General features: G+C 38.5%; 1 protein-coding gene across 5 annotated transcripts; it reads left to right on the top strand.

Annotated features, from left to right (window-relative positions):
• The first annotated feature begins 234 nt into the window (after window positions 1-234).
• DPP9 (dipeptidyl peptidase 9) lies at window positions 235-24,284 on the top strand. 5 transcript variants are annotated; one of them, XM_053703167.1, is made up of 21 exons: window positions 235-264; window positions 1,234-1,302; window positions 1,860-2,104; window positions 2,325-2,437; window positions 2,598-2,771; window positions 3,065-3,233; window positions 3,403-3,513; window positions 3,630-3,758; window positions 3,935-3,996; window positions 4,096-4,196; window positions 4,828-5,005; window positions 6,279-6,438; window positions 15,262-15,341; window positions 15,439-15,591; window positions 20,835-20,961; window positions 21,095-21,240; window positions 21,346-21,492; window positions 22,791-22,943; window positions 23,024-23,166; window positions 23,323-23,434; window positions 23,532-24,284. In XM_053703167.1, exons 3-21 carry the CDS (start codon window positions 1,888-1,890, stop codon window positions 23,622-23,624), a joined length of 2,568 nt encoding a protein of 855 aa, XP_053559142.1. In that variant the 5' UTR covers window positions 235-264; window positions 1,234-1,302; window positions 1,860-1,887; the 3' UTR covers window positions 23,625-24,284. The 5 variants fall into 5 exon arrangements, with proteins under 5 accessions (XP_053559142.1, XP_053559140.1, XP_053559143.1 ...); XM_053703165.1 differs by having other exon boundaries at window positions 237-264; window positions 1,234-1,306; XM_053703164.1 differs by lacking the exon at window positions 235-264 and adding an exon at window positions 276-415 and having other exon boundaries at window positions 1,234-1,306.
• Window positions 24,285-27,703: the final 3,419 nt, after the last annotated feature.

Below are 27,703 nucleotides of genomic sequence, written 5' to 3'. Positions count from 1 at the left end.
ATTGTTTTAATAAAAAAAGTAAAGCATATTTTCACAGTTAAATTGTTATTTTAATATGTGTCATTAATTAAAGCTGGCCCATTCTATTCACAAGCAATCACTTTCAGTCGCGTGAGCTTCTTGTAGCAGAGCCATGATGGTTGTCTGTCTGTATTATATCCTCCGCCCCACGAGGGGGCGCCATGAAACTAGGTAAAGCCACAGTAGCGAGCCGGTTCCTGTCCAACCAGCTTCCGGGCCGAAAACCAAGGGAGAGCTGCCGGGGTGAGGGGAGTGGTTGGGAAAGATGTTAGGACAGGCTGGTGGGGCGAATCACTGAAGTATGATAGGGACGGGGAGGCGGGGGCAGAGAGGCACAGTACGGGGGAAGTGGGAACTGAGACTAAGGACAGAGTAACAGAAAAAAGATAATATGGTGAGCCGGGGGAGGGGTGGGCAACAGCATACGGCACATATGAGTGACTGGAGACAGACTAGAATTCCACCCCTCGGCTTTGTCATTGCTCCTTATATATACTCATGTTATTATTAATACTGTAATCCATCTTATTATGATGCTATTTACTACCCTTCTTACTGATATTACTCATTATCTATATTAGGTCATTAACTGCCCCATCATAATTTCCCTCAGTCTTCTCATGTCACTAATTGTCACGTGATAGTTCATATGTTTATATGATATTTTACTATTATTTACACTTTTATAAATTAATAATTCATCCCAACACCACTAACTGCCCTTTGATCTCCAGTTCGTAGTGAGACCTCACTGCTTGTCTTTATTTTGCCAGTTCCTTTTCCCAACAAACACTTTTATGTCAGTTTCTGAAGTTCCAATTGGGGATGCAACTGTCTGCCTTAATATTATGGTGTTAATGACTGACACTTCTCTTATACTACTGTATCTGCCCCATACATGATGTAAATAACCACATCTCTAATGTAGTTTCTTGTTTCGGATCTTCACATGCTCTTTCAGCTGTTGCCTTAGTACTTCCTTTCTTATGCAAGCTGATGAGCCCACCTTGTACACAACCTTTAAACAAAGTTATCAACTTGACATCAGATGGCACCTTGTATCCATTTAGTGTTAATGTCTAGGTGCATGATTGCAGATGAAAAGCAATAAATGTTACAGTAATGTAGGCAATATTGGTAGTGTATGAATAATAATGATGTCCACATCCTTTTATCCTCCGTTGTGTCATTAACTACCCATCTATCCTGCAGCCCCTGGATGGTTCATGCAGAGAGTGAAGAGGCTTCGAATTGATACCGCAACAACAGAAGAGACCAGGGGCAGGTGATATTTTAAATTATTCATTTGTGTAGTAATGCACATAAAAGCAGAAAGCATACATAGACATTCTCACAGAGAAACTATCATCATAGTATTACAAACTATGCATACCTCCTAATACAACAGTATGTAAACCGTAACTATATTTCATTCATATTTCAACTTTTTCTCCTATAGTAGTAGGATGTTTTTATTTTTAATAACTTTTCCTGAGTTTCTAGTGTTCTCCCAAGGACCTATATAATAGGCATACCACACGGCTGATTTTAATGGCCAAGCTGCCTAGATTTTAGCCAATGTTAAGATAAAATTTGATATTTTTTTTATGTTTGGTGCACAATTCATTATAAATCAATTTATGTTAAATTATTGTGCTTTGGTTAGTTTGAGTAACATTTATCAATAACATAAATTATTATAAAATTCCAAGGGATTACACAGCCCTTATCTGGCTACTTCATAATGCCACACATCTGGCAAACTTTTCTGTGAACACTGGTTTCTTACTCCCTTCTTTTCTTTTGGTGCATGCTTATTTTCTTTCTTATTTTACCAGTGTGTGTGGTCCAGCAGGTGGGGCTCTGATGTCGGTAGAGTTGGTATCAGAGCATACAGATAAGGAGATGGAGAGCGGCTCTGGGCCCTTCCGGGTTGAGCGTCACTCTTGGGAAGGTTTGCGGGAAATTATTCATGGAAGCCGCAAGTACTCTGGGATTATGGTGAACAAAGCACCACATGACTACCACTTCCAGACACGGAAAGATGACAATGTGATGCACTTACACCGCCTCTACTACCTGGGTATGAATATTAAAAAGAAAAGTAGCCCTGGCTACTTTGGTGAGGACATTTACACACCCCTGATTGCTGTAGGGGAATATTTATAATAAAGCACAGACAATACCTGTGTTAGGATAGTCAGAATCCCCTAAATGTTACTTGTACATCTGTATTGACAAGGAGACTCGGATAGTTTAACATGGGTTGAGAAACGTAAATGATTCTTTTCTTTCTATGCTAGGAATGCCATATGGTAGCCGAGAGAATTCTCTTCTGTATTCAGAAATCCCTCGTAAGGTGCGTAAGGAAACAACTTTGCTGTTGTCATGGAAACAGCTTTTGGAGCATTTTCAGGTAAGACAGCCCACATCAAGTGTCTGTAAAGTCTGCTGTAAGATTGTCCAGCAAATGAATGTTTTACTGTAGATAAACATTACCTCTATTTTTGGGTTCCAGATTTTAATGTGTAGGGTCACTAATAATATTGTCTCATAATGTTTTTCCTTTACTCCAGGCTACCCCTCATCATGGTGTCTATTCCCGTGAGGAAGAACTGCTTCGGGAACGAAAGCGTCTTGGGGGCTTTGGTATTACTTCCTATGATTTCCACAGTGAGACTGGCCTTTTCCTATTTCCAGGAGGCAACAGCCTATACTACTGCAGGGATGGTGGGAGCAGTGGCTTTTCGGTGAGAGGCAGTGATATATTTCTCTAGGATGGAAGCTCGTAAGAGGCTGACACAAAATGTAAATCAGTGGATTGTAGGGATTTTTTTTTAATTGTGGGTGGTTGGTTAATTTTGGGGTTATTGAATTAGGAACACTATTTATAAAGTATTCTGTATTTGGTATCTCTAATTTAATCAGGATTCAATAATTATTTATTAATGCGAGTAACAAAGGGTTATTACAGAGATGATTGGCTTTTGGTTTTAGCATGCATTCCTACCAGTATTTAATGAGCTTTCACTTTCTTTCACAGACGTCGCCTACAAAGCCAGTGGAAATAAGGACCCAGTGTGAAGGGCCTCGGATGGATCCCAAGATCTGTCCGGGAGACCCCAATTTTATCTCCTTCATCAACAACAATGATTTGTGGGTGGCAAATATTCAAAGTGGAGAGGAAAGGAGGCTGACATATTGCCACAAAGGTGAGGATTCCTCCACACACTAAATCTGAACATAAACTGCCTTTTTATTTCCTCTGTGTCAAATCGTGCTGTTTTTGTGTGTTTTTTACTATAATGTATATTTTTATTTATTTCTAAGCAGATTCCCACTCTTATTAGTCTCTGATATTTTTTTTATTTTTATAAATAGGCCTACGCAACATGATAGATGACCCCTGTTCTGCTGGGGTTGCCACATTTGTAATCCAGGAGGAGTTTGATCGCTTTACTGGGTATTGGTGGAGTCCAGCAGCTGTGCATGGTGAGTCTAAATGAAGCAATCTTATGTGGGATAGGATGTTACTAGAGTTGAAGCAGATTTATATATTTTTTAATGTTTTATTTACCTTGTCAGTAATAGCTCTTTTCTTTCCTCAGTACCTGGAGGGCTTCACTTGCTCCGTATCTTGTATGAGGAAGTAGATGAGTCTCAGGTTGAAGTTATTCATGTTCCTTCCCCAGCCTTGGAGGAAAGGAAGACTGATGCATATAGATATCCACGAACAGGTTATTACAGAATTGGGCATGTACCTTACTTGGGAAAGGGAAATAAACCAGATGGTTTCTGACCTACGTTTGACTTTTCTCTTCCCCATTTTTCTGCCTTCCCCATTGTCCTGCACATTCCATCTCCTGGTTTATTTCCCTTGTTGCTCCCGATGTCACATTTCCCCTCTTCACAGGAAGCAAGAACCCCAAAATATCTCTTAAACTGGCGGAAGTAACAACCAACAAAGCGGGTGAGGTGAGTGTGAGAGTACAAATGGCAATTAAAATGATGTATGAAAAATATATGGCATGTTTAATGTAGGTCTGTGCCTCACTGCTTACCATGTTTCCTCAGATTATCACTGCTCAGGAAAAGGAGCTGGTTCTTCCATTTCAATCCCTCTTCCCCTCTGCGGAATACATTGTACGAGCAGGCTGGACCCAGGATGGCAAATAGTGAGATTCCAACACTCTCCTCCCACATCATATTGATTCACCTACGGGAGACATTGCCCTCCACCAACTTCTGTACAGAGTTACATAGAGATCCTTTTCCCCGCTCAATTCATATTGACATCTTCCACTTTACACATACTTAAATAGTTTCTTATTCCTATACCCCAAGTTACCTTCACCCCCTTTTTTTCTTTTGTCCAGTTATTGTACAAAACACTGCTTCATAATTCCCCTTTCTCTTGTGCTGTGTCTCTCTCTCTCTCTGTCTCTGTCTCTCTCTCTCTCTCTCTCTCTCTCTCTCTCTCTCTGTCTCTCTCTCTGTCTCTCTCTCTGTCTCTCTCTCTGTCTCTCTCTCTGTCTCTCTCTCTGTCTCTCTCTCTGTCTCTCTCTCTCTCTGTCTCTCTCTCTGTCTCTCTCTGTCTCCCATTATCTTGCTCATTTTTTCAACCCCCAAATCACTTAGTTCCCCTATTCCCTCTTTGGGGGGTGGGGGGGGGCATTCTCCAAACTTACGTTCTTGCAGAAACCCTGTTTCTTAATGCAATTTATCTCTTACTCTTCATTTTTGTGGCCTGAATTGTTTGTCTTTTAACTATGCTTATTTATCCAACTCATGCAATTTCTTCTGCAGTGCTTGGGCCATGCTTTTGGATCGCACTCAGTGTCTGTTGCAGTTGGTGCTGCTCCCGCCAGAACTTTTCATCCCAGTAAATGATGATGAGGAGCTGAGGTTAGAGTTCGTTAAGGAGGTTCCTCAGGATATACAGCCATATGTAATTTTTGAAGAGAGGAGTGACACCTGGGTTAATGTAAGTTTGAAGAAAATACATGGAGTACAATGGCATTTTGGATATTGGGAAGGAAAAAGAGGAGAGACAAGTAACTTGTAAGGCACTGGTTTTTAAACCGGTCACCCTAACAGGCCACATTTTGAGGGTATCTGAACTGGAGCACAGGTGAAATAATCAGCTGATTAATAAACATGGTTATTTTACCTGCTCTCACCCAAGGTAATAATGAAAACCTGGCCTGTTGGGGAGGCCTGAGAACAGGTTTGAAAAGCAGTGATCTAAGGTAAAGAGTGGTCACCATGTTGGGAGGAGCATATACAGGAGCAGCATCTGTAACAAAATCAATTTAGGGAATAAGATGAAAAAAAAGGATCAACTTTAGAAGCAGTAGCAATGTTTCACCAGGACCTATTTAATGAGCACACCACCCAGCTTATTTTACTGATCAGCTGGCTAAAATTAAAGCCAATATTAATTTAGGTAATATTAAATGTTTTCAATGTTTTTGGACAAATGGCCATTTAATTCAATTTGTTAAATTATGTAATAAATGTATACTTTGGATAGCTTAAATAACATTTATAATTATTAAAAGTATTAAACTACCCCCACATGGCTACTTCATAACGCTACCCTGCTGGCAAAAATGCATTTGGAGAACACGGAGTAGGGATGGAATAAGGTAAAGACCAACATCTTGGAATGTAAAGAGAGTTACGCAAGAAAACAAGTATCTAAAATATAAAAAGGGGAGGGAATAAGGTGTTAGAGCAGAGAGTATGAGGGTAAAAATCTTCATGTGGAAAAGACCTGGGGTAAAACTGGAACGCTATGGGATAGTGTTACAGAATTCTTTATTCCCGAGTACTTATACTAATACTTACCAGTGAGACCCCCTCTCCGGATGGGCGTAGACAGAGCTATCCACTCCCCTTATTTACCTTAAAAGCTTCTAGTGGGACACCACCCCTTCCTCCTCTTAGTTCTGTCCAGCCTGCTATGTAGACAGGGCTAGGAGTCCATCTCCGTGCTTTCCTTCTGGGCTATGAAATATTCCCTTCCTTGGATGGCTTACCTTGACTGCATACTAGAGCTGGTGATCTTCCCAGCTGTCCAACATTTTTTCCTGTGACCGTGGTCACTTGTGGCAATAGGTGGTGGAAAACCGTTCCCTATGGTTTCCTTGTGTTACAAGATTCTTTATTCCCGAGTACTGAATTAACATTTATCTATCTCGTTTGTGGCCGTATGTTTTGTACACAACATTGTACCTCTGAATTTTGCCTTGTAGGTCCACGATATTTTCTACCCATTAACTCAAGAGGTGGAGGATGAGATTTGTTTTATCCGCAGCAGTGAGTGTAAAACGGGATTCTGTCACCTGTACTTGGTGACCTCTGTTTTGCAGAAAGAGCAGCGGGACTGGTCACACCTTATTGTACCCACTACAGGTATATCATTTTATATTTCTTACCCAGCCTTGTCAACTTCCCCACTGCATTTTCTTTCTCCACCATTCATCTTTCATTCTCTTGTTCTTCTTCTTCTTTTTTTTTTTTTTTTTTTCTTCAGTAACCTTTCATTGTCCAAAAAGACTATGAAAAGAGGCTATACCGGTGTAAGGTGCAGCCAAAAAGACCAGGAAGAAAAGCAATCACCTTAAATAAATGACATACCAATAGATATCATATATATGCAAATTTAATCAAAATTCATAAAGCAAGAAACAACTATCCTAAATAAATATGACACAACACAGAAACATACATAGAACAGACAAACACATGGGCCCCTCATTCAGCTCCTAAATAATGACCTTGGCTGGCAATGAAGTCCAGATACACAGCAGTATAAAGCACCATTCAAAAGCAACAGCAGTTGTAAATCCACATATGAATGCAAATGAATAGAATGGAAGATGAAAAACGTCAATAATAATGAATTGTAATGATGATTAATGAAGGTTATGAGTGTATGACGCGGCACAGCAGTTATAATAGCAAAGCAATCACCAATGTAGATGAAACATGAGTGACTTAGGCCAACTTGGAGCACGTAAACAAATTCAGCATCCCTGCAATCATCCAAATCTTAATGCCTAGTGTGGGGTATCCACATGAGAGAGTTGTGAGTAAGGGCGAGTGTTAAAGGCATTCAGGCATCCATAGTGTAATGGGCGATAGTTCATACCAAGCTTGATATACCCCGTATAACAATCTCACAGATAAACAGTCCCAATACTACTCACTACTCCTCCACACCTTGGCTATTCGTACGTCGAGTACGTATCGTGAAGCAGGCACAGCTGATCCAAACAGTGGGGGGATCCCACGGACAAAAAGCTGCACACCGACGCGTCCTTCTGCGCGTTTCACTCCTTACTAGCAGCACAGAGCTTCTTCCGGGTAGTGACGTGGTGTGTTGAGAAACGCATCTTATTGGAAGTAGGGAGAACATGTGACTAATGCGTCATCGATCCTTAAAATGGCAATTCATTTTATATAGATAGCAGTGATGATAGGTAAACAGTTCAAACCTTAAAGCGGCGTTGTTTCTCAAGCTGCCAAACAGCGTGCTTTTAAAACCTACTATCAATATTTAATACTTTAAACAATCATCACTTAGCAAAACAGACACAAACACAAGGACAACCATAAAACAAGAAACTTATCTAAATCTTTGATCATATTTACAAAACTTACATGCCGAAAACTAGGCATTAAATATTAATTCATAATAGGAACATTTAATCAGTATTCAAAATTAAATGTGTACACAATTCTATGTAGATCAGTGTAATGGAATACATATAACATATTTATTTTTGCTATAACAGTATTTGATCATTTACATATTCGAAATATGCGTAAAGGGGCACACTGATATCTTAGGAGGGCCCAAGCCACTAAGAGCATGGAAGATGTATAACTCTGATACATAGTTCATACCTAAATATTAGTTTTTAGGGAGAAATGAAGCAAACTCTAATTTTTCATTTAATCCTATAGGGGACAGGGTTCTTAGATTATAAATCCATCTTGTTTCTTTCTGAAGAAGGATGGTGTCAACATTGCCACCTCTTCTATGTTGCTTAACCTGTTCAATTCCAATGAATTCCAAACTATCCAGCTTGGAGTCATGGAACTGAGCAAAGTGTCTAGCGATTGGGCTGTCTAAATTCAATTGTTTAATGTCATTGCAGTGTTCATAAATGCGTGCCCTGAATTCTCTATAGGTTTTACCTATATAGAAACAAGGACATCACATGATAGCAAATAAATAATACCTGTACTGGAACAGTTAATAAAAGATTTAATACGATAACGTCTACCAGTAGTGGTTTCAAACGTCTTAGTTCTCTTGACAAAGGAACAGGCCACGCAATGGCCGCAGGGAGAGAGCACCCCACAATATTTTGTGAATGGTTAGACAACCAATCTTTTTGGGTCACTTTCACGAATTCACTTTTCACCAGCAAATCTTTAAGATTACTGGCTCTCTGAGCTGTCATTGACGGATATACACCTACACATTCAGAGAGGTCTTCGTCATGGGATAATAGATGCCAGTTGTTTTTGAGAAATATTCTCAACTTTTGCCAATGTGAGTTATATTTTGTTATGAACCGTATTTTATTTTCTTCAGTAGACTGTTCTCTCTGACCATACAATAGGTCATGTCTTTCTTGATTTAAAGCTCGAAATTTAGCTCTCTTTACTGCTCTTTTTGAGTACCCTATCTTGTGGAATCTGTCACCCATTTCCAAGGTCTGCTTATTAAAAGTGTATACATCAGAACATGCTCTACGTAGGCGAAGGAATTGGCCGTAGGGAATTCCTTTTTTCAAATTTTCAGGATGGTGACTGGTACCTAGCAGCACACTATAAGAGGCAGTGGGTTTTCTGTAAACTTCTGTGTGGATCAAGTTAAAATTCTTACTTATGAGCAGATCTAAGAATCTAATACTTGAGTAGTTACTTGTACATGTAAGGAATATATTGGAACTATTTTGATTCAAAATGCCTACAAATTCCTGTAACTCATTATTAGAGCCCTCCCATAATATCAGAATATCGTCTACGTACCTGATCCATAGGGTCACGTGTGCTTCCACCCAAGCAGCCAGTTCTCCAAATACAACCTGGTTTTCCCAGAAACCTAGGTGTAGGCAGGCATAGGTGGGAGCACACGTGGCCCCCATGGCGGTATCTCAAATTTGTTTGTAATATTTACCATTGAACATAAATATATTGTTTTTAAGTACAAAATTCAAAAGCTTAATTACAAATTTGGTATGTGTGTCAAAATCAGTACCTCGTGTTTTTAAGAAACTTTCACATGCTTGAATACCTATCTTGTGTGGGATGAAAGAATATAAAGATTCAACATCTAATGAAACAAAAAGGGAATTTTCTGAGCACATCTATTGAGTCTTGAGTAAACGTTCTCAATTCAGGTAAGAAAGGTTTCAAGAAAGAATATACATATTGGCTAATACCCTCTGTTGGTCCCCCTATCCCAGATATAATGGGGCGTCCCGGGGGTTTAGTTGCAGACTTATGTAGCTTAGGTATCCAGTAGAAGACTGGCACTTTAGGTTTATCATTATAGAGGGAGCCTGATTCTTGCCCTGTTATAAAGCCTTCCCTTGCATCATTGAGCAAAAATAATAGCTCATCATGGGATTTAAAAAATGCTTCCTGGGTTACTTTTTGGTATTGTTCGACAACAGCCAACTGTCTATTTGCTTCTTCCATGTAATATTGTTGATCAAGGATAACTACATTCCCTCCTTTGTCGGCCGGTTTTATCACCAACTCATTGTGCCGCATTAGCTCATTCAGTGCGAAGCGTTCTTTACGAGTCAGGTTATCACTTATGATACCAGTAAGTTGGATCTGTTCAACTTCTTCAGTAACGTTTTTAACAAAAGTGGCTATACTAGGTATAGTTGAAAAGCTGGGCATATATGTAGATTTCTTCTTGAAACTTGTCTTAGGTTTTATCTCAGTTCTAACACCAATTTCTTGATCAGTCAGAAGTTGTTCAAGGGTATTAATGGCTTCTCTATCTTTTTGATCAGTTAGGTCAATAGTAGTTCTGGGTGTCATAATTTTCTTAAGCGCCAATTTACGTGCAAAAAGGTGAAGGTCTTTAATAACTTCAAAGGTGTCTAATTTAGCACTAGGGCAAAATCTCAAACCTTTTTCCAAAAGTTTGATATGTTCCAAATTTCAATCAAATTCAGATACATTTACTATATTACTACATGTGAAAGGGGGATCACCTAGAAGTGAACTTGGTTGGTCTACGCTACTTAATTGTAGCGTAACCTGTTCCGAGTCATCATGTGGTATCTTCTGTTGTTTGTTTGTGCACCTCCACCTCTCCTGTTTCTCTGAGTTCTTCCTATCGTGCAATCTCCCCCCTCCCCATCTGTTCCTACGCCTAAAGGGGTCTGTTCACTATTTACTGGGGATTGGATGGATTTCTCATTATCTGAGTCAGTCTGAATTGTCAGTTTCAGAATCATAGAAATTACGTGTATAAAATCTATTCTTGTATATGTATACTTTGTCTTTACGATAATCTTCCTGATCTTAGTAATTTGCGTCTTTTTCGACACTTTAATTCACCTTGTAATTTCTCGATTAATTTCTGCACCTCTTTATTGAGTTTTTCAAAAGAAGAGTCTGTTTCGTATATCATCAAACAGTTATATACTGTCTCAACCTCTTTTTTTACATCTAATTTTTTTCTCATCTTCAGCTATCATAAGTGCAATTAATTCTAAAGAACATTTAGTTAGAATCTCATTCCATTTTGACAAAAACTCAGTATTCGCATCAATCCCCCTAAGATTAATACCAGGGTCTAGCCTTATGCGTAGTCCTTTTGGGATTATATCAAGTTTTAAATAGTTAGTCAAGCTCTGGTGTTCCCACTTAATTTTTACCTGCTTGGTGAGTTTTTTCTTGTAGCTCTTAAACGCTGAGATTACATCATTAATTACATCTTCCTCACCCTCAATCTGTGTACCTTCTGGTATAGTAAATGCTTCAGTTATATCAATCTTCCACTGCTCATCAGATAGCTTAAAGGCCATCCCAGAAAAAGATACCAACCTGACCCTTCACTGTAAAGGGAACTATTCAATGTTATATCTTATGTCTTTTTAACAATTTTAAAAAATTCAACAAAAGGGTTGCTTACTCAGGAAACTCTGAGTATGAACTACTCGTATTACAGAGCTAAATAATTATATACAAAAGGCATAAAGAGAACAAATAAGAAAGCTCAACCTATCAGTCTACTGAAGAAAATAAAATACGGTTCATAACAAAATATAACTCACGTTGGCAAAAGTTGAGAATGATTCTCAAAAACAACTGGCATCTATTATCCCATGACGAAGACCTCTCTGAATGTGTAGGTGTATATCCGTCAATGACAGCTCGGAGAGCCAGTAATCTTAAAGATTTGCAGGTTAAAAGTGAATTTGTGAAAGTGACCCAAAAAGATTGGTTGTCTAACCATTCACAAAATATTGTGGGGTGCTCTCCCTGCGGCCATTGCGTGGTCTGTTCCTTTGTCAAGAGAACTAAGACGTTTGAAACGACTACTGGTAGAAGTTATCGTATTAAATATTTTATTAACTGTTCCAGTACAGGTATTATTTATTTGCTATCATGTGCATGTCCTTGTTTCTATATAGGTAAAACCTATAGAGAATTCAGGGCATGCATTTATGAACACCGCAATGACATTAAACAATTGAATTTAGACAGCCCAATCGCTAGACACTTTGCTCAGTTCCATGACTCCAAGCTGGATAGTTTGGAATTCATTGGAATTGAACAGGTTAAGCAACATAGAAGAGGTGGCAATATTGACACCATCCTTCTTCAGAAAGAAACAAGATGGATTTATAATCTAAGAACCCTGTCCCCTATAGGATTAAATGAAAAATTAGAGTTTTCTTCATTTCTCCCTAAAAACTAATATTTAGGTATGAACTATGTATCAGAGTTATACATCTTCCATGCTCTTAGTGGCTTGGGCCCTCCTAAGATATTAGTGTGCCCCTTTACGCATATTTTGAATATGTAAATGATCAAATACTGTTATAGCAAAAATAAATATGTAATATGTATTCCATTACACTGATCTACATAGAATTGTGTACACATTTAATTTTGAATACTGATTAAATGTTCCTATTATGAATTAATATTTAATGCCTAGTTTTCGGCATGTAAGTTTTGTAAATATGATCAGATTTAGATAAGTTTCTTGTTTTATGGTTGTCCTTGTGTTTGTGTCTGTTTTGCTAAGTGATGATTGTTTAAAGTATTAAGTATTGATAGTAGGTTTTAAAAGCACGCTGTTTGGCAGCTTGAGAAACAACGCCGCTTTAAGGTTTGAACTGTTAACCTATCATCGCTGCTATCTATATAAAATGAATTGCCATTTTAAGGATCAATGATGTTCTCCCTACTACCAATAAGATGCGTTCCTCAACACACCACGTCACTACCCGGAAGAAGCTCCGTGCTGCTAGTAAGGAGTGAAACGCGCAGAAGGACGCGTCGGTGTGCAGCTTTTTGTCCGTGGGATCCCCCCATTGTTTGGATCAGCTGTGCCTGCTTCACGATACGTACTCTACGTACGAATAGCCGACGTGGTGGAGTAGTGAGTAGTATCGGGACTGTTTATCTGTGAGAGAGTTCATACCAAGCTCGATATACCCGTATAACAATCGCCCATTACACTATGGATGCCTGAATGCCTTTAACACTCGCCCTTACTCACAACTCTCTCATGTGGATACCCCACACTAGGCATTAAGATTTGGATGATTGCAGGGATGCTGAATTTGTTTACGTGCTCCAAGTTGACCTAAGTCACTCATGTTTCATCTACATTGGTGACTGCTTTGCTATTATAACTGCTGTGCCGCGTCATACATTCATAACCTTCATTAATCATCATTACAATTCATTATTATTGACGTTTTTCATCTTCCATTCTATTCATTTGCATTCATATGTGGATTTACAACTGCTGTTGCTTTTGAATGGTGCTTTATACTGCTGTGTATCTGGACTTCATTGCCAGCCAAGGTCATTATTTAGGAGCTGAATGAGGGGCCCATGTGTTTGTCTGTTCTATGTATGTTTCTGTGTTGTGTCATATTTATTTAGGATTGTATTTTCTTGCTTTATGAATTTTGATTAAATTTGCATATATATGATATCTATTGGTATGTCATTTATTTAAGGTGATTGCTTTTCTTCCTGGTCTTTTTGGCTGCACCTTACACCGGTATAGCCTCTTTTCTTTTCATAGTGTTTTTGCATAATATTTTACCAGGTAGCAAATCCCTATATAACTTATAATAATTGTGATAGGTTGAGCTTTCTCATTTGTTCTCTTTGTGCCTTTCATTGTGCCTCAGAACTAATGCAGTGTTCACCACAATCGTATAAATCTAGAGTGTGGGAAAACACTAAAAAGCCAAGTGCCTGGTACTATATGAAATATAGGTGGTTACACTAAAAGATCTTAAAGGGACACTGAACCCACATTTTTTCTTTTGTGATTCAGACAGAGCATGACATTTTAAGCAACTTTCTAATTTACTCCTATTATCAAATTTTCTTCATTCTCTTGGTATCTTTATTTGAAATGCAAGAATGTAAGTTTAGATGCCGGCCCATTTTTGGTGAACAACCTGGGTTGTCCTTGCTGATTGGTGGATAAATTCATCAACCAATCAAAAAGTGCTGTCCAGAGTACTAAACCAAAAAAAGCTGATGCCTTCTTTTTCAAATAAAGATAGCAAGGGAACAAAGAAAAATTGATATTAGGAGTAAATTAGAAAGTTGCTTAAAATTGCATGCTCTATCTTAATCACAAAAGAAAAAAATTGGGTTCAGTGTCCCTTTAAGATATAAAGTCATACCAACAATACTGTGACAAAGGCTATGTAATTTGTATATAGAGATGTTTTGTAGCAAAAGATTCAAATATACCAGTTGTGTTCAACAATGGAGGCCAGATGGACCTTTAAACTATGAGATGCAATCAAAGGGATAAAAAAAATAAACACACACAGTGCTGTATTAAAATGAAACAAAGAGCAATATTAAGCACACACTAATTGCATATTAAACAAGGATCTTCACTGAATACAGAACACTTCGTTATACTGCCATAGTGTATCATATAGATACAGTATTATCTTGATTTGTGACGTGTTCTCACACTAGTCTTGAGTAAAATGTTCTACATATTTATTGCTGATGCCCAGGCTCTGTGTTTTCAGTGTACAAAATACATTCAAAACCTAATTCAAAAATACATTTTTAATTTTTTTTATTAAAGGGATAGTTTCTTTTGTAATTCCGACAGAGCATTACATTTTTAAAAACTTTCCACTTCTGTTATCGAATTTGCTTTGTTTCCATGGTATTTTTTGCTGAAGAGATACCTAGGATGTCTGGAGCACTACATGGCAGGAAATAGGGCTTTTGCAAATGGATAACAATGGATTATGAAACTGCTGCCAAATAGTGCTTTAGACACATGCATGCTCCTGAGCTTATGTTTCTGCTTTTCAACAAAAGATTATATAGAGCAGTGATGTCCAGCTGACAGCCTATGGCCTCTACATTTAGATTTTGTGGCCCCTGCGGAAAAGTGGAAAGCAGCATATCCTGCAACCATACCTAAATCTGAATCGATTCATCTGGACGGTTTTAGGAAATATATTATTTGCTTGTTTGTTACTCATGAATTTTATATTCTAAACCAGGGGTCAGCAACCTTGGGCCAACAGATGTTTTGGAACTACATTTCCCATGATGCTCAGATAGCCTAAAGAGTGTCTCAGCATCATGGGAAATGTAGTTCCAAAACATCTGGGGGCCCAAGGTTGCTGACCCCTGCTCTAAACAATTGATCTGCAGCACCTTTGTGTTAAGCAGTTGACTATCACTGATATAGACACACACTGTGACAAGAGCAAACATCTGGCGTATTGCATGCCAGTGCCGTCACTATGGGTGAATATTTATATCATTTTGGTATTTCTTCTTCACCTAAATAGTGCTAAGGGTGAAGTTTCTTGGCCTTGAAATGAGATTGTTAGAAGCTTCAAACTAGGTTTCCTTCAAGTTTCACAAACTCTCACCCATTCTTGTACATGTTCACTGACTTTTTGTTTTTATATTATCCTCACTATAGCTGATCTTTTTTTTGTTTTTTAACAGATACATTTAAATGTGATATACGTGATGAGGTGGCTTTGACCGGTGGAGACTGGGAAGTCCTAGGGCGCCATGGAGCAAAGGTACCATCTAATATGCAAGCAGAATCTCGGGGGGGGGGGGGGTGTTGTTGAATATAGCTAGGCCTTTTTGGGGTAACATGCTTTATGCCCCTTCCAGGTATGGGTGAATCAGGAGACAAAACTTGTTTATTTCCAAGGGACGAGGGACACTCCTCTAGAGCATCATCTATATGTAACCAGTTACCAGAACCCGGGTGAGGTGGTGCGACTGACTGAGCCTGGATACACGCACAGCTGCACCGTGAGCCAGGTGAATTACTTATTGCATTAGCACTCAAGTACACACTGCAAACATCACATACATCAAAGCAGAAACATTTGTGTACCAAGGGAGAGGAAGGCAACAAGGGTAGAGAAACTATAACAATGTGTAAGACTATATTGGTGGTACTTGAGGAAAGCTATTACAGACAGCACAACCTGGATTATGTTTAGTAGGAACTTCTCAGGCACGAAGATATAAGTAAATAATTGTATTCGATTTCTTCCTTGAATAGCGAATAACAGGGTATAGTAAACATCAGATTTAAATACAGCAGGCAGTGTAAAGATGGTAAAGTGATGTCTGATCAGAAAGCTCTTCTGCATAGGCTTTCATAACCTGTCACACATACACCAATTACTGCTAAATTCTAGAATAATATTATTTTACTTTCTACAGTGTAGAGGAAACAAGTTGATAGTGTAAATAAATTGGGCATGTTTAAAAAATCCATTGATTTTGTGACATACTACATTAAAGGGATATGAAACCCCAAATTTTTCTTTCATGTTTCAAGGGACAGTATAGACTCATTTTCATATAACTGAACGTAAAAGACACTACTATAAAGAATAAGATGCACAGATACTGATATAAATATCCAGTATAAAACTGTTTAAAAACTTACTTAGAAGCTCCCAGTTCACCCCCTCCCCCTTCTTTTGCATATGAAAAGACCCTTTACACAAACAGGAGCAAGCTGGAGTAGGTATACGTCGGTATTCTCCTAAAACTTTGGGGCTTGGTTAGGAGTCTTAAAATCAGAGCAATGTTATTTAAAAATAAGCAAAACTATACATTAAAAAAAAAAACTGTATGGGCTATATAAATAGATCATCTACATAACATTTATGCAAAGAAAAAATGAGTGTATAATGTCCCTTTCAGATAGAACATGCAATTTTAAACCACTTTCTCTTTTACTTCTTGGTATCTTTTGTTGAAAAACTGGGACATAAACTGAGGAGCGTGCACGTGTCTGGAGCACTATATGGCAGCAGTTTTGCAAGAGCACTGGATGGCAACACTATTTATTCTCATGTAGTGCTCCAGACAAGTACCTAGAAACCTCTTCAAAAAAGAATACCATGGGAGCACAGCAAATTTTGATAATTGAAGTAAATTGGAAACTTTTTTAAAATTGTATGCTCTAAGTCTGAATCACACAAACATATCCCTCTAAAGCAGTGATCATGTGGTCAGAGCTTAATACAACCTGTCACTATGGGCTAGATTTATCAAAGTTGAGGCGTACAGGGGCACGTATACGCGCCCCTGTATGCCTCAGCTCGTCTGTGGCGGGGCGAAATTACCCGCAGGTAGTAAACATTGCACACGAGCGCAATTTTGCGCTCGAGTGCAATCCTGCCCGTGCACAGCTAATCACGTGCAGGCAGGAGCTGGCAATCTCCTCGGTCGGATTCGACCGCGGAGATTGAATTTCGCCACCTTAGAGGTGGCGAAGAGCTTAGGGAATAGCGGTCTGGTAACCGCTGCTTGATAAATTACGGCGAGCAAGTTCTTGTGAGAACTTGCAGCCGTAGGGGCTTGATAAATCGAGGCCTAAGACACATTCCAAAAGGAGGAGGGGGATTGCGTGTAAGTGAAGATGTGATTCTAGAACGGATTAGAAAGTAAATCTATCAAAAAAAAAATCCAAAGTGTGTATATTAGTCGGTTAAATTACATATGTATTGTTGGCTATATTTATTTTTTTAGAATACTTGAAAATGCAGATAAATCTTGAGAGGCTAGCATTATCTAGCATTGCGTGAGACATCTTATACGAGTATTACTTTTTTTTATAACTACAAAGTGATAAGTTAATGGAGCATATGACTTTAATGCAGCACTTGTTTGAAGCGTTAAGGTAGATGTTACAAATGGCAGCTAAAGAAAATGTAAGGGATGTACTACTTTCCACCAAACCTACAAATCTATTTTATCTTAAAATAAAAATAACTTTTTTTTTACTAGGTTTGAGGTGTTTCCATTACTTTTTACCACTCAGAAAAAAGGAAATGCTCCAACGTATTGGAGTTGCACCATGTTTACTATTTTGTTAAGTCACTGCCAAGAGATTTTTAAATGTTGAAGCACTTGAATGTGATGCAGCATTGCTGTAAAAAGCATACTAGAAAAAAAATCACCTGATGCAGCATCACTGTAAAAAGCTGACTAGAAAATATCACCTGAATATTTCTATGTGAAAAAATACATTTTACACCCCACTGTAAACAGACTTTAAACAGCCAATCAGAATGCTAGTCCCAGGACTTGCAAGGGAGTCATATTATTTTCCTATTGAGTTTAAGGGAGTTTTACTTTTGAAATCTCACGAGATTTCAGTGGAATCTTTTATATATATATATATATATATATATATATATATATATATATATATATATATATATATATATATAACCTATACAAATCTAAAATACTTACAAAAAGCTCCAGTTAAGCTTCAATAACCCCACTGAAAGGTGACTCATTTAATACTAGCAATCATATCCATGAATTTTGTTTATATACAGAAATGTATCCAGACAATTTTTAAATGTATCTAGGGTATTGGCATTCACTACCTCCTTTGGTAATGAGTTCCACACTTTTATTGCTCTTACAGTGAAAAAACATTTCCGTTGCAGGAGATTAAATCTCCTTTCCTCCAACCTTAAATTGTGACCTCTGGTCGCAAACAATTTTCTTGGAATAAACAGAGCTTCTGCCATCTCTGTATATGGGCCTTGAATATATTTATATAAAGTAATCATGTCACCTCTTAAGCGCCTTTTTTCTAAAGAAAACAGACCCATTTTCACTAGCCTCTCCTCATAGGTTAAATTCTCCAATCCCCTTATTAGCTTTGTGGCCCTTCTCTGGACTTTTTCTAGTTCTGCAATATCTTTTTTTGCGATTGGTCCCCAGAACTGCACTCCATACTCAAGGTGAGGTCTTACCAGGGCTTTATATAGTGACAGAATTATGCTTTCCTCCCTTGAGTCAATGCCTCTTTTAATACATGCTAGTATCTTATTAGCCTTTGAAGCTGCTGCCCTGCATTGTGCACCCATCTTTAGCTTGTTATCTATTACTACCCCCAAATCCCTTTCCTCCTGTGTTTGGCTAAGTCTTGTCCCATTTAAATAATACGTTGCCTGCTTATTTTTACTTCCAAAATGTGGAACCTTGCATTTTCCCGTATTAAATCTCATTTTCCATTTACCTGCCCATACTTCTAATTTTTGCAGGTCCCTTTGTAACAAAAGTTCATCCTGCTCTGACCTAATAACCTTACTTAACTTGGTATCATCTGCAAAAATAGAGATGTCGCTATTTAATCCTAGCTCCAAATCATTTATAAAAATATTAAAAAGAATACGGCCTAGCACTGATCCCTGGGGTACTCCACTGATTACCTTTGTCCAATCTGAGTATGATCCATTTACTACTACTCGTTGCTCCCTATCTTTTATCCAGTTATTTATCCACAAACTAACATTTTCAGCTATTCCCAGTCTCCTAATTTTGTGCATTAATCTCTCATGTGGCACTGTATCAAACGCCTTTGCAAAATCTAAGTATATCACATCAACTGATTCCCCTTTATCTATATTTTTACTCACTTCCTCACACGGAAGGGAACTGCACTCTCATACCGGACCGGGTACACATCCCATGACCCTGCAACATGCTCAGCCCTGGGTGCCACTGGCACTCACAAGAAGCTGTGCTGTCCCCAGACAGGTCTGGGTGCAAGAACCATAGGGAAAATTACAAAACAAATTAATACAACACACAGAGAAAACCCAGCACTCACTTACAAGCTCTCAGCTAAGATTTAAAAGCAAAAATGGAAAGGTTAGTTACCGCATCTGGCCAAATGGGACAAGCCCAGGTACCTCGTCAAGGTCCTTTCCAATACCTGGGACCCTAAAACAGCCACACAATGCAAGCTTTCAAATCCAAACAAACTGGGAACAAGGGAAGGGTGCACAGGCATATGTAATCACCCTAGACATATACAAAACACGGAAGGGTTCAAACCTTAAATGAATTTAGTAAGACAAAGGACTGATGCTGCGGTCAAACAGCAATGACAACTCCCGGTGAAATAAAAGTAACAGGCTTTTATTCAAACGCTGCAACGCGTTTCTCGACCATAAACCGGTCGTTTCCTCAGGCAAATATAGTTTGAATCTTGAAGCTTCTAAAACTTGTTAGACAGTGGGTTATATTTGTTTGGATCACTAGGGGAAGACAGATCTAATTAAGTGGCATCAGCACTGAGATTATATTGGAATTCAAAACATCCCCTATGAAGAAGTTGTGGACTGGCCCCTAAAATATTCCTACAGGAAGGTTGGGTCAGATGGAGCATTAGAGAAGGTGATAGAGAAAACTTCCCCAGCTATTTTGAATACATTAAAGGGACATGAAACCCAAAGTTTTTCTTTCCTGATTCAGTTAGAGAATACAATTTTAATCAGCATTCCAATTTACTTCTATTATTTAATTTGCTTCATTCTTTAGGTATGCTTTGTTGAAGAAATAGCAATGCACATTGGTGAGCCAATCACACGAGGCATCTATGTGCAGGCACCAATCAGCAGCTACTTTAAGCCAATTTAGATATGCTTTTCAACAAAGGATATCAAGAAAATTAAGCAAATTATATAATAGAATTAAAGGGACAGTTTACCCAAAAACTTTTCTTTTAAATTTGTTCTCAATAATCCATTATAAATGCTGGAGCTGTTTGGGAGGGATCAGGGGGTGGGAGGGTAATCTCTACACTATAGCTAAAATTAACTTTACAAGCTACCTGATTAACCCCTTCACTAGATCAATACCTTGATTTTTCCACAAAAAAAAATACATGTATAGTGTTGATAGGTAAATAATAAAACAAGGCTCTATTTCTGTTTAAATTGAGTGATAGCAAAAATGCTAAAAATACTCTGGTACTTTGGGTAAGTTATTTTTCTCTCTAAAATTCCCAGTCCTTATGGTCTTAAACAGATAGAGAGCAGGATTGAAACAGGATAAACTGAATTTATAGTAGGAAATGTCAACAGAACTAGTGCAGGAATAAAAAGTAACTAACTATAGTCCTGGAGGTATAGATGAGAGAATAGCTACAGTATATGAAACTTATTTTAAAGGGCTTGCAGTGTTCTGGAACCTTCACTTGTGTTTTCAATATATTATTATTTTTTTATTTACAGAACTTTGACATGTTTGTGAGTCATTATAGCAGTGTGTCCCGTCCCCCCTGTGTGCACCTTTACAGGATGGAAGGAAATCCCTTGCACCAGGTACCACAATTCTGGGCCAGCCTAATGGAGGCAGCAAGTAAGTCTAACTCCAGTTTTCTGTTCTCATCCCCCAGTGTTATCTCACATTTATTCCTTGTTATATCACCAGTTTCCAAATTAAGTCTCCTAAAACCTCTTGTTTCTCCCCATTATGTCCTCTATTTCCTCAGGTTGTCCTCCATATTATGTGCCCCCAGAGATATTCCACTTCCAGTCTTCTAATCAAGAAAAACTGTATGGAATGGTATATAAACCTCACAATCTGAGCCCAGGAAGCAAGCACCCAACCGTTCTATTTGTGTATGGCGGTCCACAGGTGAGGGTCCTTCACTATTGGTGAAGATAAGTCAGTCACTGGAGAGTTATGTTCAAGGAAGGACAGCATCATCATCACTTGCACTTTTGTCTCCTTTTTCATCAGGTGCAGTTAGTAAATAATTCATTTAAAGGTATGAAATATTTACGTCTGAACACCCTGGCACACCTGGGATATGCAGTTGTTGTGATAGATGGCCGTGGATCATGTCACAGAGGGCTGTCTTTTGAGGGGGCACTTAAAAACCAAATGGTAGGTTTATCTGCTGTTTCTCAGTCTTAAAGGGACAGTCCAGTCAAAATTAAACTTTCATGATTAAGATAAAGCACACAATTTTAAACCACTTTCCAATTCACTTCAGTTATTTAAATGGGCACAATATTTTTTATACTCACTTTCTAAAGCACCAGCTCCTACTGAGCATGTGCAAGATTCACAGGATTTACGTGTAATTATTATCATCAGTTATTTGTAGAGCACCAACTGATTCCGCAGCACTATAAACATAGGCGTGGTCTACAAGGTAACATTTATAGGGATAAGATAGGTAGAGGGCCCTGCCGAGAGTTGCATTGTATTGTTGTAATCAGCTCTTATGAAGGTCATCTACAAACAGTTAAGCTCATAGGCTTACATGCTAAGGGGGTTCAAGGGAATAGCAATGCAGTTCGGAGAGGTTAGTGTAGGTTGTATGCATCCCTGAACAGTAGAGGGTTTTTTTTAGGGAGCGCTTGAAGCTTTCAAAACTAGGGGAGAAATTTGTGGAGCGAGGCAGAGAGTTCTACAAGATGGGGGACAGTCTGGAGAAGTCCTGTAGACGGGAATGTGAGGAGGTAACAAGAGAGGAGTAGAGTAGGTGGTCATGAGCAGGGCGAAGGAAACGGGAGGGAGAGTATCTAGAGACAAAGTCTGAGATGTAGGGGGGAGCAGTGCAGTTGAGGGCTTTGTATGTCAGAGTGAGAATTTTGTGTTTAATCCTGGAGGCAAGAGGAAGCCAGTGAAGGGATTGGCAGAGAGGTGCAGCAGAGGAAGAGCGACGTGTAAGGAAGATGAGCCTGGCATAGACATTCATTATGGATTTTAAAGGAGCTAGGGAGACCAGAGAGGACGGAGTTGCGGTAGTCGAGGCGGGAAAGGATGAGAGAGTGGATTAAAAACTTAGTTGTCTCTTGTGTAAGGAAATGTCTAATTTTAGAGATGTTTTTAATGTGGAATTGGCAGGATTTGGCCAATGACTGAATGTGAGGAGTGAAAAAAAGATGTGAGTCAAGTGTGACCCAAAGACATTGGCTGATGGCTGTCTCAAGATGCATTAGGAAATAAAATGTAACTTTTACTTTTGTCAACATAAAATCTAGTTCTCATTTTAAATTCAAACTAAGTGCCTTTGCATTGTCTTTATTATGCATGTATTGATTATGCTATTCTTCTGTGTGGTCCTTTAATTGTGAATGCAAAAATCAGTAGTTTAATCCCTTGTCCTAAACTGTATGAGTGAAACTACTTCATTTTTCTCTGATCATGTATGGTTGTTTTTCCATGTGAACCAGGGTCAGGTGGAGATTGAGGACCAGGTTCAAGGTTTGCATTATGTGTCAGAGAAGTTTGGATTTGTGGATCTAAATCGAGTAGCAATCCATGGCTGGTCATATGGGGGCTTTTTGTCTCTCATGGGGCTCATTCAAAGGCCTGACATATTTAAGGTGAGTGGTGGAGAATCCTTGGGGTACTAAAAGTGTGAATCTAAGGCATCACAAAAAGTGATTTGTTTCCTGTCTTGTAGGTGGCTATTGCAGGTGCCCCAGTAACAGTGTGGATGGCTTATGATACGGGATACACAGAACGTTACATGGACACACCCGAGAATAACCAGGCTGGGTATGAAGCTGGATCTGCTGCTCTACATGTGGATAAGCTGCCAAACGAGTGAGTGATGACTCCATAGTCTTCCTATATTTTCCCTTTACTGTGTATTTCTTTTCCACCTTTCACAAACTGGTATCTAACAGCATTTAACTTATTTACCAATTGTCTTGTTTAATCCACCACCTTAATATTCATCATTATTGTTTTTTGATCCAGGCCTCACCGGCTGCTGATTCTTCATGGATTTCTAGATGAAAATGTGCACTTTTTTCACACCAATTTCTTGGTGTCTCAGCTCATTCGAGCTGGAAAACCTTACCAGCTGCAGGTATCAAAGGATAGTACTGGACAGCATATTGCAAGAGGTGATTACACATTTCTTTTCAGCATTAATTCCCTGTCTCTTTGTCTCTTCACTTACACAGATTTACCCAAATGAAAGGCATAGCATTCGCTGTCCTGAGTCTGGAGAACACTATGAGATTACGCTACTTCACTTCCTGCAGGAATATCTATGAAACAAAGGACATAAAGTTTAAGAGATGCTGGATAATGCAGGGAATGGGGTCTGGAAATAAGACACTGCTGAGCACTTAGGACCCTGCTGTGCAGGATGCCAGGACAAAACACAGCACAGAAAGGGAGGCCAAATCCTGTATGGTGGAAGTAGGAAGTCTAAATGGACAATACAAATCTGAATCTGATAAAACAGAAGGCTAGTGAACCACATGGAGTGAGACTAACACCAGTAACTGCTCCTTTTACCTGCCCCTCATTACAGGCAGGGACTCGTGTTGTTTACTATACCCTACCTCTGCAGAGCATATTATCCTCCTCACCTCAAAACTCATTTTGCTGCTTTCTCCTGGAAAAGTAGGAGCCTTCAGAGCGGGAGCTCTGTACATCAAGGCATATGGTCAGTTCGTCCATCTTCAGTGGCTCTCTACCATAACATTTTCTTTACATGTCAAAATATTGTGGTGTTTCCTTTTACAAAACAGTTTAGGCCTCCACATATTGACTCATAACCGTCCGCTGCACATGTGTAGACACACAGAACCACCTCACATTATGCCCCCAAGTATTTTAATTCCTTATTGGTAAGGAAATATTTTTATTGATTCTTAATCTTTTGTATCTAGTGAGTGTTAAACAACTCATTAAATATTGAGATTAAATGTGTGTGCGTGTGTATAACCATATAACCCCAAGAAAAGGGTGTTTGTGTTGGTATTTGTTACTGGTAATAGAAGAGTCATAACCAGTGTTATATTTAAAGGGACATTCTAATGTTGAAATTATATTATCTAAATTATAAGTGTAATTTGTTTTATATGAATGACCCTAGATAAGTAGGTTTGACCCCTGCAGAGGTTAAACACATGGTAAAGTCCTGCTTGAGTGCTGCAGAGTAGGACGCCAGCTGTCATTTTATCTAGGGTAAGTAATGCATAAAATGGTATGCTTCACATTCGCAATTCTTATAACCAGTTCTATAACTGTTGTAGATCTTTTAAGGACAAATAATGTCTATGGATACCTATGTATGTTAATTAAAACAATCACAGATTGTATTATTCATTTTTAAAGGGATAGGAAACCCCAAAATTTTCTTTTATGATTCAGGTAGAACATACAATTTTAAACAACTTTCCAATTTACTTCCATTATCAAATTTGCTTCATTCTCTTGTTATCCTTTGCTGGCAGCAATATGAACACATCTAGTGAACCAATCACAAGAGACAAATGTGTGCAGGCACCAATTAGCAGCAGCTCCCACTAGTGTAGGATATGTGCATATTTTTTCAACAAGGGATATCAAGAGAACAAAGCATATTTGAAAATAGAAGTGAATTTGTGTCTTAAAGTTACATGCTCTATCGGAATCATGCAAGTTTAATTTTGACTTATCTATCCCTTTAAGAAAGGTAATATATTCTGTAGTTTTGAATACAAAGGGGTATAAGCACAGTGGATACTGTACAAAATATGACACAAGTTTCATCCCCCTTCTGCTACAGCTGTTTCTTCATATTCCTCTGACTTCCTGACTATGGACTGTAGTTGCTTTGAAACTGCAGCAGCATAGTGTGTATCCTATTTCCGCTGAGGATATTTGGACGCTTAGTTATTGTGAGACACCACTTGTATTGCTCCCTGCACTCTCTCATGTGAATGGATTGACGTGTATGTTATTTTCATCGTATTATTATTTAGCACCAAGGTTTTGCATACGAGTGTATGAGACTTTTTTTCTGGGAATTACGCCATTGTTTGTAAACTGCAGCAGTGTCTCCTCTCTTACAGCCATATGATTTTGTAGATTAAAAAAATACATCTCTGCATTCGTTTTGATAAAATGTAGACATTTAAATATAGTGCAGCTGGTTATAGGAATCATAGCTTGCTTTATCAAGTGTGGTGCAGATCAACTAAATTTTTAGTTGATATCATGATAGCCTCTTACTTTAATCCAGGGTCAAACAGAAAAACAGCATATCAGTCAATTGTAGCATTTTGCAACACTTTCATATTAAAGGGGTGTGTTCTTTTGTGATATAGAGAGAGCATGCTATTTTACACAACTTTCTACTTCTATTATCAAATTTTCTTCAGTCTCTTGGTATCTTTTGTTGAAAAGCAGGGACAGAAGCTCAGGTGCCTGCTGATGTCTGGAGCACTATATGGCAGCCGTTTTGCAAGAATGTTACCATTTGCAACAGTGATTTTTAACCTTTTTTATGCCGTGGCACACTTTTTTACATTAAAAAATCCTGTGGCACACCACCATCCCAAAATTTTAAAAAATCACACATTGTAGCCTAATGCAGCATATATATATATATATATACACATACACACAAACACACACATACTGTATGTATTGTGCTGTTATGCCATGCCTCCTTCAAACTACCCCTGCACTGGGAGTAAAAAACAAGCAAAGTTTAAAAAATATGTCACACTGTTGTCAGTCTGCCGTGGCACACCTGAGGATCTCTCACGGCACACTAGTGTGCCACGGCACGCTGGTTGAAAAACACTGATTTGCAAGAGCACTAGATGACAGCACTATTTCCTGTCATGTAGTGCTCCAGGTGCTACCTAGGTATCTCTTCAACACAGAATATAAAGGTTTCATGTGCGTTTAATTCACAGTGTCATAGACATAAATTAAAGCTTCTGTTTATGCTGATTTGTTTATACTCTTGGGTAGCAAATAAAACAAAGAAAAACCCAATCATTTGCATCCCCAAGCATAAAACAATGAAATGATCACAATTAAGTTATGTAGTTTGTGGTGCCAGCCTCTGTGTTTATATTTCTAAATTGTTTATACGCTACTTTTGACTTATTTTGGTAGAATTATATGCCGTCTGCTGGTTTCCATTGCTTTACACTTTGTGGCTCTTTGATTTCCCATATATATCGGTGTCTTCATTACAGAATATGCACACATTGACGGTTTTTACACATCACTAAGTAGAATACGTCATGATGTTGGTTTCCATATTGAAGTTCTCAGACTGCTCCTTCTGTAAAGCATAGATTTCATCTTCAGTGAAAACACTGAAACAAAAGATCAAATCGGACAATAACTAACTTTCTCTTGTAAGGTGTATCCAGTCCACGGATCATCCATTACTTGTGGGATATTCTCATTCCCAACAGGAAGTTGCAAGAGGACGCCCACAGCAGAGCTGTCTATATAGCTCCTCCCCTCACTACCATACCCAGTCATTCTCTTGCAACTCTCAACAAGCATGGAGGTAGTAAAAGATAAGTGGTGAAATGTAGCTGTTATTTTGCTTCAATCAAGAGTTTATTATTTTTAAATAGTACCGGAGTTGTGCTATTTTGTTCCAGGCAGGAAAAAAGAAGAATCTGCCTGGGATTTCTATGATCTTAGCAGGTTGTAACTAAGATCCATTGCTGTTCTCACACATGTCTGAAGAGAGAGATAACTTCAGCGGGGGAATGGCGTGCAGGTTATCCTGCTATGAGGTATGTGCAGTTAATATTTTTCTAGAAGATGAAATGAAGGCTAGAAAATGCTGCTGATACCAAATTTATGTAAGGTAAGCCTGGATACAGTGATTTAATAGCGACTGGTATCATGCTTACTTTCTGAGGTAAAACTCTTTTATATTTACAATATAAAACGTTTGCTGGCATGTTTAAACGTTTTTATATATACTTTGGTGATAAAACTTTATTGGGGCCTAGTTTTTTCCACATGGCTGGCTTAAATTTGCCTAGAAACAGTTCCCTGAGGCTTTCCACTGTGTTACTATGAGTGGGAGGGGCCTAGTTTAGTGCTTTTTTGTGCATTAACTATTACAGACTGAGACATCCAGGAGTTCCCTGAATGCTACAGGACATCTCTAAAGGGCTTTTAGGCTTCCAAAATCATTTGTTGGGGAAGGTAGGCACACAGTAAGGCTGTGGCAGTTTGGTGTGACTGTTAAAAAACGTCTATCGTTTTTTTGATCCGGTTTTTGAACTAAGGGGTTAATCATCCATTTGCAAGTGGGTGCAATGCTCTGTTAGCTTATTATACACACTGTAAAAATGTCGTTTGATTTACTGCCTTT

The sequence above is a fragment of the Bombina bombina genome, chromosome 2 (assembly GCF_027579735.1).
Source record: "Bombina bombina isolate aBomBom1 chromosome 2, aBomBom1.pri, whole genome shotgun sequence".
Classification (NCBI taxonomy): domain Eukaryota; kingdom Metazoa; phylum Chordata; class Amphibia; order Anura; family Bombinatoridae; genus Bombina; species Bombina bombina.
Note: the sequence above shows the minus strand (reverse complement) of the source record. Positions and strands in the feature narration are given on the sequence as shown.

What these genes read in the sequence shown, in the direction of transcription:
- DPP9 (XM_053703165.1), top strand. Translation starts at nt 1,248, where the DNA reads ATGCAGAGAGTGAAGAGGCTTCGAATTGATACCGCAACAACAGAAGAG. An exon ending in AGCTTTTGGAGCATTTTCAG is followed by an intron (nt 2,438 to 2,597) that starts GTAAGACAGCCC and finishes CCTTTACTCCAG; the next exon opens with GCTACCCCTCATCATGGTGT. An exon ending in GGGCACTTAAAAACCAAATG is followed by an intron (nt 21,493 to 22,790) that starts GTAGGTTTATCT and finishes CATGTGAACCAG; the next exon opens with GGTCAGGTGGAGATTGAGGA.